Genomic DNA, 13,320 nt, shown 5'->3' with positions numbered 1-13,320 from the left:
TGCAGTGTCATAGTTGTACTGAAAGGAAGGTGAACGGTTGACCACTGTTACAGGGGCTATAAATTAACAAAAATGAAATCCAATGATAAGTAACATCATGTAGTTTGGAGTAACTGCAGCTGTCAGAGAATGAAATGAAAAGGCTTGTGTGTGTGTGTGTGTGTGTGTGTGTGTGTGTGTGTGTGTGTGTGTGTGTGTGGGGTAACATTTCCAGTACGGCCTTTGGCATGAAATGATGAGGTGGGAGGATGGGCAAGTCGATCGTGAGTCATACTCCGTAGTTACGACGTAGTCGCTCGTCAAAAAAAGAACCGATCTACAAGCTAACAACACGTCGCACCGCAACGTGTTGTTAGCTTGTAGATCGGTTCTTTTTTGACGAGCGACATCCTACGCACGATGGCACTGTAAATGGAACTCGGGGCAGAAACCGACGTACACAAGAAGCAGGCGTGTGTGTGTGTGTGTGTGTGTGTGTGTGTGTGTGTGTGTGTGTGTGTGTGTGTGTGTGTGTGTGTGTGTGTGTGTGTGTGTGCGTGTGCGTGTGCGTGTGCGTGTGCATTGTTTGTTACGACACTGAGGAGATAGGGTTATGTGGGGAGCCCATTTGCGTGAGCACCTTATCCAGCCACTGCAAGGGCCCATGCAGGTGCACCTCGATCCAGCAGGGGGTGCTGGTGACGTCCTGCCGGTGATACTCCGCCCCCCAGCCCTGAGGAGGAGAAGAGAGAAGGAGAGATGATGACAAAATTGAAGCATCTTCACAACATTTCACAAATCAAATGTCAGCGATTCACGTCAGCTATATACCGTCATGACAGCATGTCAGCTGACAGGCTGAATGATGCTCGGTCTGTCAGGGGACATGCTGGTGTGTGGAAGAAGTACTCAGATTCTTTGTAAAAGTAGTAACACCACAATGTGGGAAGTCCTGTATTCCTAGAGTAAGTCATTTTGACGTCAATATTTTTGTACTTTTAAAGTACCAAAAGTACTCATTATGAATAATGAGTACTTTATTCACAATGTATTTCAAAATCGTTGAAAATGTGCCCAAATAGCATGTATAAAGTAGGGCTGAATTGGTTTGTTGGTAAGTTTTGTAATTACCGGTAGAACGTTCAAACTACATTTTTCAAATAGTTCTAGTGCAGTCAAAGGTACAATACCTGTATTTGCCTCAGAGATGTTATGGAGCACAAGTACGTCTAATTGATCCAAAAATGGAAAGTAAAGTAACAGTACCTCAAAACTGTACAGTACTTGGAGTCAATGTACTTAGTAACTTAGTTCGTGTAGGGGGAGGTACTTGCTCATCAGGGACGTGCACAGATAGACTCTAGGTGGTGCTAGAGCACCTGCCCTTTGCCCTCTTGACTTTTGAAAAAAGGGCACAGCAGGGGTCTTCAACAGGGGGTCCGGGACCCCTAGGGGGTCCTCAGAGTTACTACGGGGGGTCCGCCAAATCTTTATGTGATATGATTTTTCTTTTTACCATAACCACTCGAAACCTAGCATCCCTTTTCTGAGGAGAACTTTAGCCAAGAATAGCAGATCTACAAGCCCACAACGCCTCGCGCTGCGAGGCGTTGTGGGCTTGTAGATCGGCTATTTTTGGCAAGGAGGTATAGGTGTAGAGGGAAAAAAAGAGCAGACCAAGTAAACAAAAAAAAAGTATAATTTACTTGAGCACCTGCCCCTCAAAATGTCTGTGCACGCCACTGTGTGTGTCAATATGTAACAGGAGAAAGCCCACATCCGTGCACACATGTGATATATCGCTCCACGAGAAACCAAAGATCAGCGGCAACCCACAGAGGAGGGTCTATGAAAGGCATACATGGTGTCCATCACACATGTCCAGTGGTGGAAAGTAACTAAGTACATTTACTTAAGTACTGTACTTAAGTACAATTTTGAGGTATTTGTACTTTACTTGAGTATTTCCAATTTCCAATACTTTTACTTCTACTCCACTACATCTCAGAAGCAAAATATTGCACTTTTACGCCACTACATTTACTTGAAAACTTTAGTTACTGTCCAGATATAAATTATGATATAATGAAACATACATTAACCACTTTAAACCTATTTTATACATAGGCTATTTGAAAATAGCCGATCTACAAGCTCACAACGCGTCGCATCGTAATCTGCTATTTTCAAATATTTAGTACTTTTACTTTTGGTACTTTAAGTACATTTTGATGCCAATACTTTTGTACTTTAACTCAAGTACATTTTAGTTCTGGACTTTTACTTGTAACAGAGTATTTTTATATTGCAGTATTGAAAGAATGTGAGTACTTTTTCCACCACTGCACATGTCCCATGCTGTTGCATCATTGAAGGAGGGGAGGGGGGGGGGGGATTCATTCTACTATTATGCCACCAAAATGTGGAATGCCCTACCACCAGCCATCAAATGTTGTGACTCCCTTTTCTCATTCACAACCACCCTACAACGGTGGTTTTCATATCAAGGTCCATTGTTTATTGGGCATTTAAGCCACAGAACCACCGTTTGATGAGATTTAGACTCTCAGACCCAAAACTTAGAATATTTAGTTGTCGTTGGATAAGATCTTGTCCACAATTCCATCCATGCTGTATTGATGCTGGTACCATATGAGAGATAACAGGCGAACGTTGATCAAAATAACAATTCCTCTACATTCTAATTGTGTGGACTTCTTGTAAATTAAGTAACATCTCTTGTTTGTCATAAACATGACAAACAAGAGATGTTTAACAATGATTTAACCCTTGAGGGCGTAAAATGAAACCAAATGGAAGAGTTAAAGATCTATAAGGGTCCATTTGGTTACCAACTCTCCATCATTTAGCTGAGGACCACCTGGGACCCCCTCTAGGACCACTGGTGGTCCCCGGACCGTTGGTTGAGAACCACTGCCCTAAAAGACCACCTGTCCCAAATTGCAATGGGTCCTAATTTAGATAAGTCTTCTAGCTTGCCCCCCCCCCCACAGGGTAAAATGGTATTATTTGTCTTTTTAAAGATATGTTTTTGGGCTTTTCTGCCTTTATTTATAGTACACAGTGGAGATTGCCAGGAAACAGGGATAGAGAGACGGGGAGTGACACACAGCAAAGGTCGTCGGAATCATTCGAACCCACGACATTCTGTCATTAGGCATTAGAGCCTATGGGCCCTATCTTGGGCGCCGCCTTACCCGTAAACTTATTAGCCATATTTTACTATTTTTAAAACCATTTTTAAATAGTTCAACTAGCCGTTCTACATCGACACGTTGTGAGCTCTTGCATTGGCTACTTGAACTATTTGAAAATATTTTTCAAAATAGCAAAGAATGGCAAAGAAGCTTAAGGATAAGGGGTAAGGGGGCCCTACATGTGGTATGTGCCTGGACCGCTGGGCCATCTATAAAGAGCTAAAAGGTCATACTACTGTATGTCCTCAAAGTCCTCTCATAAGGCCTCAGCACTACATTGGCTTCCTTTACAGATACAGGTCCTGTTTTTCTTTTACCAGCAGAAAGACTATTGTTCAATCTGTAATAATGTCAGTATTTGACTATGGGGATATACTGTATATGCATGCTTTACTCTCCACACTGAAGCCTCTGGTAGCAGTCTACCACAGTGCTTTGCGTTTGATTACTGGCGATGATTATCTCACCCATCACTGTATTTTATATGATAAAGTGGGTTGGCCATCTCTCGCAGTTCGTAGAGAGCAACTGTGGTAAACTTCCTTTATACCTAGCCTCGCTTTTGGAACCAAGGGTTACTGGACATTCAACACGTTCACAAACACACATTAGATATACCAGTCCACGTAAGAGCAATGGACAAGGAAAGACTGCTTTCGTGTACTGTATTATGCTCCACACAAATGGAACAAACTTCAGGACTCTCTGAAACTGGTGCGATTGGTCTCAATAGAGACATTCAGGGTGCTTCTTGAGGACACACTACATAGTGACTGCGCCTGTTTCATGTAACACTATGTTTATTTGTGACATTGTAATGTGATTCAAATGTTTGTTATTGTTTCTCATTATGTATGTATTTTACATGTTGCCATCAGGGCGTCCTTGAAAAAGAGAGCTTGCTCTCAATGGGCTTCCCCGAATGAATAAAGGAAAAAGAAAGACATCGCGGTTTACCTTGACGAAGCTCATGCGGATGGTGCACATCTTGGTCAGCTCGTAGACGACCTCGAAGCCATGGTTGACGGACTGGGAGAGCAGCTGGGCGAACAGCTGGTTGTTGAAGATCTTCAGGCTGCAGCCGCTGGGGATCTTGCACACGGTGGTGGCGTGGAAGCCGTGCTGGAAGTTGCAGTTGCGGCTCTGCACGAAGATGCTGCTGTCGCTCAGGCACTCGGCGTACACCTCCCCTCCCACGTAGTACAGGTGCAGACCTGCGGGGGGGCGTTCACACAAAAAGACATGTTACAATGCTGTTTAGGACTTTAGCAGACGCTCTTAATCCAGAAATAGTAATCTAGGATCATAGGTAAACCAAGAAACTATCATCAGTCTAAACCAGGGGTCTTCAATGTTTTTCAGGCCAAGGACCCCTTAGCAGAGAGAGAGGTGAAGCAGGGACCCCCTACATATTGTATAAAACTGTGTTGCATATCAAAGTTTTTTATAGATTTTATAGATTGTTGGATTCATGCTAATGTGTATTTTTAGACAGTTTCAAACCCTTCAAACCCTCTATATAGTCAACTTGACTGTTGCCTCTGTACTTGGTCTGCTCTTTTTCCCTCTAGTCTACACCAACTCCGAAAATAGCCGATCTACAAGCTCACAACGCCTCGCAGCGCGTGAGCTTGTAGATCTGCTATTTTCGGCTATAATGTTCCCTACCACACAAAGATTGTAGTAACTCTGTTACTACAGGGGTTACTCTGTAGTAACCCCTGTAGTAACTCTGAGGACCCCCTAGAGGGCACGGACCCCCTGTTGAAGAGCCCTGGTCTAATTAGTATAATATTTAAAAAAATGTATAATCTGTACATTGAAACTATACACACTATAGAATGCCGGATCAACAAATGAACCTGGCATCTGTCTACATAACATGCTATCTAAATGACATTTTAACCTTTGCACAAGCCTGTAAGGTCGTCAAGGCTAGGGCAAGTGCTACGAGTCTGCGGTGGATTCTGAAGAGGTGAGTCTTTAGATTACAGTGGAAGATTGGGAGTGAGTCTGCAGTTATAACTGCAATGGGGAGTTCTTCAATAACAGATCATTGTTCCTGTCGTTAAATAATAATAAAAATAACGGAAAGCCGAAAACTGGAGGCCAGTCTATGACATCGGTGTATAATAGCTTCTTTTAAAAATATATCTAAATTATCTAAACATACAAAATAACATGCTTACACTAAATAGTGTATAGAATCTATCTAAACAGACAACAAATAAGTAGTAGAAATAAGGAGAGCTAGGCAATGAGGAGGAGTCTTTTAACCCCCCAACTTTCTGTCACCACTACTATTCCAGACCGCACACACACACACACACACATCCTCCTAACAGTTCCCTGGTTTATTGTAAAAGCCATGGGGATGTTTGATGTGTGTCCAGCCATCATGACAGCAGTGTGTTTTTCTGATGTCATTTAATGACAAGAGTTAAACATTAATGTCCCAAAGGACGGAGGGCTGGGCGGTGCGCTCTGTTTTCTCTCTGTCGGGTGGAAACCTTGTATGTCCAAACTGCTACTTTTCAGGATTCAAATTCAAAAACAGCAAAAGTAGCAGATCTGCTACTTTTTAATGCTTTTATGTGCCGCTGTAGTATGATCAAGTAGAGCGTTAATTTACGAAAATACACAAAAAAGTTAAAATATGGAGATAAGAGGTTTCTGCCCGAGTGGCAGTGTTGCTTTCGTCGACTAAAACTATGACGAAACATTTTCGCCGACTACCTTTTTTTCACTGACGAAAACTAATTAATAACTAAAATACGATGACTAAAACTAAAATATATTGACAATTTCATCAACAAATAAAAACTTGACAAAAATGTTAGTGAGGGACGAGTGGAGAAGACATCCAGTAGAATAAAAGGACAAGTCATTATATGTTTGGTTGCACTCGGGTGTTGCGCTTTGAAAATAGCAGATAGTAGATATGCTATTTTCAGCATGCAACCAAGTGTAAAATCAGCCATTACGACAGCATCAAGGCACCGCCAAAATACATTTTAGTCGACTAAATCAACTGTAGATTTAGTCGACTAAAACATTTCAGATGACTAAAATATGACTAAACTGAATGGAATTGTATTGAAAATACTATGACTAAAAATTTGCTGTCAAAATCAACACTGGTATGTGGGCTATCTGATCATTTATGTAGGCAGCCATCAAGAGCTTTTGTTTTGAAGAATTTAAACCCATATTTAGGAAATGACTCAGTAGACTAATTTGATTTTATGAACGATTAATCAAAAAATAAATGTATAAAGGGCTGGTTAAACCGTTAAAAGGCCCAAAGATGGATTTACAGATGGCTGAGAGATTGTCTCAGAGATTATCAGTACACCCTGTCATCATCAATCATAACAACCCTAAATTCAGACAGAATGAGGCTATTGTACTTTTACTCGACTACATTTATTTGAAAACTTTAGTCACTCGTTACTTTTTTGTTTTTGATTGTGAGCTTGTAGATCTGCTATTTTCATAAGATTGTTATACATTTGAAAACATGTGAAATGGGACATTCTGCATAATGAATGAGTATACTTTCTACTTTTGTACTTTAAGTATATTTTGATACCAATACTTTTGTACTTTTAGTCAAGTAAATTTTGTGTTCCGGACTTGTAACAGAGTATTTCTACATTGCAGTATTGATACTTTTACTTAAGTAAAAACAATGTTTTTTTTTCACCACTGACACACAAATGCATACACATGCACACACACACACACACACACACACACACGCTCGCGCCTCACCTTTGCCTATGTGCCTGCGCGTGTGTTCGATGGTGGAGTTGCGGTTGACGTTTGACAGCAGGCCGAGACAGAAGCGGTTCTTGTTGTTGGACGGGTCCGTGAAGCCGTCCACCAGGACGCTGCGGGACGAGGCGTGGAACGTCTCGCCCACCCGGTTGTTGAGCTCGTAGTACGCTATGGAACACCAGTACTCTGGCTCCTCATAGCACACCGGCCGCAGTTCTGTACGGGAACAACATGTGTTATACTGTAATTAGTGGTGGACAAAGTACTCACTTTACTTAAGTAAAAGTATCAATACTGCAATGTAGAAGTACTCTGTTACAAGTAAAAGTCCGGAATAAAACATTTACTTGAGTAAAAGTACAAAAGTACTGGTATCAGAATGTACTTACACATAGGCAAAGGTGAGGCGGGTGTGTGTGTGTGTGTGTGTGGGTGGGGGGGGGTCCCCAGTTCAAATATGATTATTTTGGGGGGTCACATTCTGAAAAGTTTGGGAACCCTTTGCAGCACAGTGTGAGTGGAGTTGTGAGTTTAGGGCGTGGCGTATGTGTGTGTGAATGCTATACAGTACCTCTGTTGGGCGTGGAGAGGATCAGTTTCTGTCCGTTTGGAGTGTTGTTGGGCTTGACGTCTTCGTGAGGGCTGGTCTCCATCATGCTGTACGGGGGTGGGGGGGTCTCAGCTGCCATGGAAGAGAAGATGGAAGAGAGGGACTTAATGATAATAATTATTATAATGTTGCTGTCGGGCAGAAACCTCTTACTTTTTGTGTTTTTTCGTAAATTAACGCCCTACTTGATCATACTACAGCGTCACACTAAAGCATCAAAAGCTTGTAGATCTGCTTACCTTTGCTTTTTTTGAATTTTAATCCTGAAAAGTAAAGTACGTTTTTGACATATGAGGTTTCCACCCGACAGAGACGATTATAAACGTTATTTATTTTACACCTTCCCGGATAGGGGAATATCAAAGTTGAAATAAAATAAGAATTCAACTTCAGAGAAGTGAGTCTGTATGAATGGTGTTAATATGAAATGATTCGAGGACTTTTAGACTGTAGGTGATTTAGTTCTAGTCACAGTCTTTTGAATCAAATTCCATTTAGTCTTAGTCATATTTTAGTCACCTGAAATGTTTTAGTTTTTGTCTAGTTTTAGTCGACTAAATGTCATGAGATTTTAGTCGACTAAATCTACAGTTGATTTAGTCGATAAAATGTATTTTGGTGGTGCCTTGATGGCGTCGTAATGGCTGATTTTACACTGATTTTACACACTTGCATGCTGAAAATAGCTGATCTACAAGCTCACAACGCGTTGCAGCGTGACGCGTTGTGAGCTTGTAGATCTGCTATTTTCAGAGTGCAACTCCCGAGCGCAACCAAACATAAAATGACTTGTCTTTTAGTTTTACTGGATCTCTTCTCCACTAGTTCCCTCACTAACATTTTAGTCTATTTTGTTTTGTTGATGAAATTGTCAATATATTTAGTCTAGTTTTAATCATCATAGCTTAGTTTTAATTTAGTTTTCGTCAGTGAAAAAAGTCATTTTTCGTCATTTTTTACGAAAGTTTTAGTCGATGAAATCAACACTGGTGAGGTGACTGAGGCTCTAACCTACCTGTGATGTGGTATGGGCTGCCGGGCTCTGCTCCGCTGTTGGGGGAGTTGGGGTAACTCTGCGAGGAGGGGGGGGACTGGGTGAGGGAGGACGAGGAGGCGGGGGAGGACGAGGAAGGGAAGGAGGCGCACGGCAGGGGAGGGAAGGAGTCGGGGAAGGTGGCGTTCTGCGGCATCAGCGGCTCGTTGTGCAGCGACGCGTTCCTGAACTTGGCCAGCAGGCTGTGCTGTGGGTTGAACTCACTGTGGCGAGGCACCAACACTGGAGGAAGAACTGAGAGGATGAGAGAGACAATTCTATTAAAACACACATCAAGGCATTATGTCAGCTGCCTGTCTTTCACTCTCAACATGGATAAAAGCATTCTTCGGGTGTGGGCTGGGTAGACATAATAGCGTGTATTATATGTGGGACTGTAGAGATGTCCTACAGATATTGTAAATTATCAAAATAATTTGCCATGCCAGATATTATCGCTGCCATAGAGTTTAGATCACTGGTTCCCAAGCACTGGGTTGGGACCCATTTTGATGGGTCGCGAGTAAATACCCCCCCCCCCCCCCCCCCCCCGCGCCAAAAAGAAAAGAAAAATGTTCATCATGAATTAAAAACGAATTCAAAAAGTTTCCAAAATGATTTAATGCATTAATAAAAAATCTAAGATTTTTTATTAATCTAAGTATCTAAGTTAGAAAAACAACTTTTAAGAAGTAGTGAAAAAATAGCAGATCTAAAAGCTCAAGTTTCTCTTTTGGGTCTCGATCTAAAAGGCGTGGGAACCACTGCTACGTTCACACTGGCAGATACAAAGCTACACAGCATATTTGTAGCTTTGTATCTTTGCAGCTGAAGTTGAAACCAGCTTTTTTGTAGCTTTGTAGCTGTTGTAGCTTTAGCAGCTGTGAAGTGGGATGTATGTATCTTTGTATTTAAAATTGTTTTTAAGCTGTTTTGTAAAGCGACTTTGGGTACTAGAAAAGCGCTATATAAGTCCGATGTATTATTATTATTATTATAGTATCTTCATGTCGCTGGCTTCCATTGAAAATGAAGGGTAGTCTGTATCTTTGTAGCTGGCAGTGCGAACGCAGCAGCATGAAACAATTGGTCCTCAAAAGCAAGGGCACCAACAATCTTTTATGACTCATGAAAAGGGGTTCTTTAAACAGTTCTTGCATTGAAAAACAGGGGGGGGGCTTTAACAATATTTGTTCCAGAAAAATAAGGGTATTTAAAATTGTGAAAGTCGGAGCATATAAAAAAGAAGGGGAAAAAAATAAGGTTCTGGCAAACCATAATGATTATCTGATGGCGCGCTCCAAGGCTATACATGGACTATTAACATTTTGGCTCAGAAACTCAAAGCAGGGTCATTAGCCCCACTGGGCCTTACAAAGGAGGCATTACAGATCTGGGCATTAGAAAAAAGGGGGCATTATTTTGTTTTTCATGCATGGAAAAAGCAGTTCTGTGCCCCAGCCAGAATGCTTCTACCTGGACATAGTAAGTCCCCTCCCTGACCCCCAGGCTCCTAATGAATGCTACAACAAATAGTGGTTCTTTTTCAAGATAAGGATCCCCAAATTGATAAATATTGTAGCAGCGGAGCCCCCATCTGAAAACGTTTTGTGCCAGGGACCCCAAGAAGAGAAGATTTGGGTGAAAAAAATTACTTATTACTTTGAAGATTTTTCTAAAATGTTCAAAAATAGCAGACGTACAAGCTCACATGCGAGCTTGTACATCTGCTATTTTTGAATAGCCAACATAGACATGAATAAAGTGGTTAAAATGATTGTGCTGCTATATTAACTACTTTTTGCTGGGGGACCCCCTGGAACGCCCCCAAGGACACCCTGGGGGTCCTCAGACCCCACTTTGAGAACCACCAACATAAAACGTCACTGTTCCACAAATGTATCTTGGGCATGAGATCATTCTATAATGACAAGCAGCCCACTAGTCATTCTCCCTGAACTCATGAACCAGTTAATGACTAAATAACCTGATCTGTCAAGAAATACATTTTGCCAACAAATCTCCTGTTGTGACGCTCTGTGTACGTTTTGAGCCAACGATGAACATGACCTCGTTTAGCACTTCTTCAAAGGTCTAGAGCAAGAGGCTAGCATCCAGCTTGTAAATTGAGGCTATGTAGGAAGTGTGACAGTTCATATGACTGGCCTGTAGTTAAGTCTCGCTGTTTCACCCCTGCTGGTTGCAGAAGCAATTAGGCTCTAATAGCGGATGGGTTTTGGGACAAACTTTACACTCGATTTTATTACCTTAATAAACATTGTCATAAATACTATATGCTTCCAGTCGCTAGTTTAAAGTCTTCTTTCAATCACCATGACATGCGTTTTGGTAAATTATGGTCCAATTTATTTTAAAATTAATGATAAAGTAGGTTATGTTTCTAGGGTTTCTACTGGTTCTACCGAGTGAAGACCCGCCCTCGCTGCGGTTTCAGCCAACAGCATTAATCTCCGGCCACATTTCGGACTGGATATCAACCGGATATAGAAAGAAGGCGGATTTGAAATCGTTGCAAAATAGGCTTCTTTTCGGGTCTGTAGAATCTAATGGCGCGACGCTGTCCATACATTTTTACGGTCTATGATCTAGAGCAGTGTCAGGCAAAAGGTGGCCGGAGGGCCAAACATTGTCCCGTCAGTGATGATGACATCTGGCTCGGCAAATGATTTTGTAAATAATGTACAATATAAGTCTCACATATACTGTAGGCTAGTGATTCTCAAAGTGGGGTCCAGGTTAAGTGAGTACACACACAGCTCTATCAGTATGAGTGGTATTGAAACACACACACACACACACACACACACACACACACACACACACACACACACACACACACACACACACACACACACACACACACACACACACACTCACACAGACACACACACACACACACACACACACACACACACACACACACACACACACACACACACACACACACACACACACACACATCTTTCTTTAGTAACTTTTATAGCAATAAATAGCAAACAGGATTAAGAGTGGGAAGAAGGAGGAGAAAGGGGGGAGAGATGGATGGGATCGAGACAGAAAGAAAGAAAGAAAGAAAGAAAGAAAGAAAGAAAGAAAGAAAGAACAAGAAGAAAGACAGTGAAGGGAGAGAGAAAGGAAAGAGGAGGGAGGAGAGGATGGAGGGGGGGGAGGAGAGGATGGTGAGAGAGAATAAGAAGAAGAGATAAAGGAAAGAGGCAGAGAAATAGAGATAGGCCAACAGACAGAGATGTAGAATAGTGGTTCTTTTCATGTCAAGGACATGAAAAAGTTTGGCCGCCGACCCCCATCTCAAACATATTTTGTGCCAGGGCAGGCCCCAGAAGCAAAGATTTGAGTTTAAAATGTTTGCTTTAAAAAACATATATATATTCAAAGATTTGCAAAGATTTTCATGATTTTTTCAAAAATAGCACAGATCTACAAGCTCATAGCCGTGCTATGAGCCCAATGAGCCCAATGAACCCAAGGACCCCACTTTGAGAACCGATGATGTAGAAAAAGAAGGTAAGCGAGAGTGAGGGAGAGAGAGTGAGAAAGATAGACAGAGAGAGATACTGTAATTGTGAAATATCATATTACTGCAAATCTAGTTGGCTGGAGAAACGGCGTGATTAGATCAGATGTCAGTATCTTTTGAACTCCAGCCTTTATATAAAACCAAACAACACTGACCACCAGCCACACAGTACAGCACTGTGATCAGCACACAGTGCCCGACACAAAGCCAACACATTCACCACATAACTCCTGAAAGATATGTTAACACCCGTGCAAACCACATCAGTTACACATACTTTGAGATAAGATATAATAAAACTCTAGTGGTCAAGCATGAAAATGTGTCTCTATCCCTCTCTTTCTTCAATGAAAAAACAATTAGCTGATGAATTGATAAAAATAAAAAAGAGACAATTTGTCATTGCATCATTGTTCCTGGCATACTGCCCTGTACTGGCAGCTACTGTATGCCAATACACAGTATACATGTAGCTGTTATTCAGTAGCTGATTCTGGATTCAATAATGTCCCACACCCCAGGGAGGACGTGGCAGACATATACACGTCTGCCATGTTGTATATCGTCGCTGTCGGGCGGAAACCTCTTATCTCAGTAACTTTTAATGTTTTTTTTCCGTAAATGAATGCCCTACTCGATCATACTACAGCCTTAACCACTAGGCCCGATCTGAACGCGTTTCGAGCTTGTAGATCTGCTACCTTTGCTATTTTTGAATTTGGATCCTGAAAAGTAACAGTTTTGGACATACAGTATGAGGTTTCCACCCGACAGAGACGATAAATAAGTGTGCCTTGTTCTCGATCTCATCTGTCAAACAGTGAGCACAAGTTCTTCCATAACTCATGGGTAAGGATTCTCACATGAGATTCAGAGCCCAAGGTTAAAAGTCTTTAGAACACTCACTGCATGCATGCGACTTGTTTACAATCAACTGCAGCATCACACTACCTGTGTGATGTAGAAGAGTTCTCAAGCATTAGGTGTCTTTGGTTGGATATAGATAGATAGATAGATTGATAGATATAAAAAAAATCGCAACAATGTCATGATTTAGGAAAACGCCAACGTGGATTATACACAAAAAAGCTGAAACTTGTTTCCATTGAGGTTCCACCTTGAGACATAGAACAACATGCAA

The 13,320-nt window shown here is 41.6% G+C and overlaps 1 protein-coding gene across 1 annotated transcript in view; it reads right to left on the bottom strand.

Annotated features, from left to right (window-relative positions):
• Nucleotides 1-388: 388 nt before the first annotated feature.
• The window catches only part of smad9 (SMAD family member 9), an 18,092-nt gene continuing 5,160 nt past the window's right edge, over nt 389-13,320 (bottom strand). The window contains exons 4-8 of the mRNA XM_084074823.1: nt 8,603-8,875; nt 7,549-7,659; nt 6,972-7,193; nt 4,155-4,411; nt 389-712 (exon numbers count right to left, since the gene is read on the bottom strand). Of these exons, the coding sequence (XP_083930949.1) occupies nt 569-712; nt 4,155-4,411; nt 6,972-7,193; nt 7,549-7,659; nt 8,603-8,875 (1,007 nt within the window). The 3' untranslated portion in view covers nt 389-568. The remainder of the gene's footprint in view (nt 713-4,154; nt 4,412-6,971; nt 7,194-7,548; nt 7,660-8,602; nt 8,876-13,320) is intronic.

Source organism: Gymnoscopelus microlampas (genome assembly GCF_963454915.1).
Source record: "Gymnoscopelus microlampas genome assembly, chromosome: 12".
NCBI classification, from domain to species: domain Eukaryota; kingdom Metazoa; phylum Chordata; class Actinopteri; order Myctophiformes; family Myctophidae; genus Gymnoscopelus; species Gymnoscopelus microlampas.
This window is presented reverse-complemented; position numbering and strand designations above follow the sequence as displayed.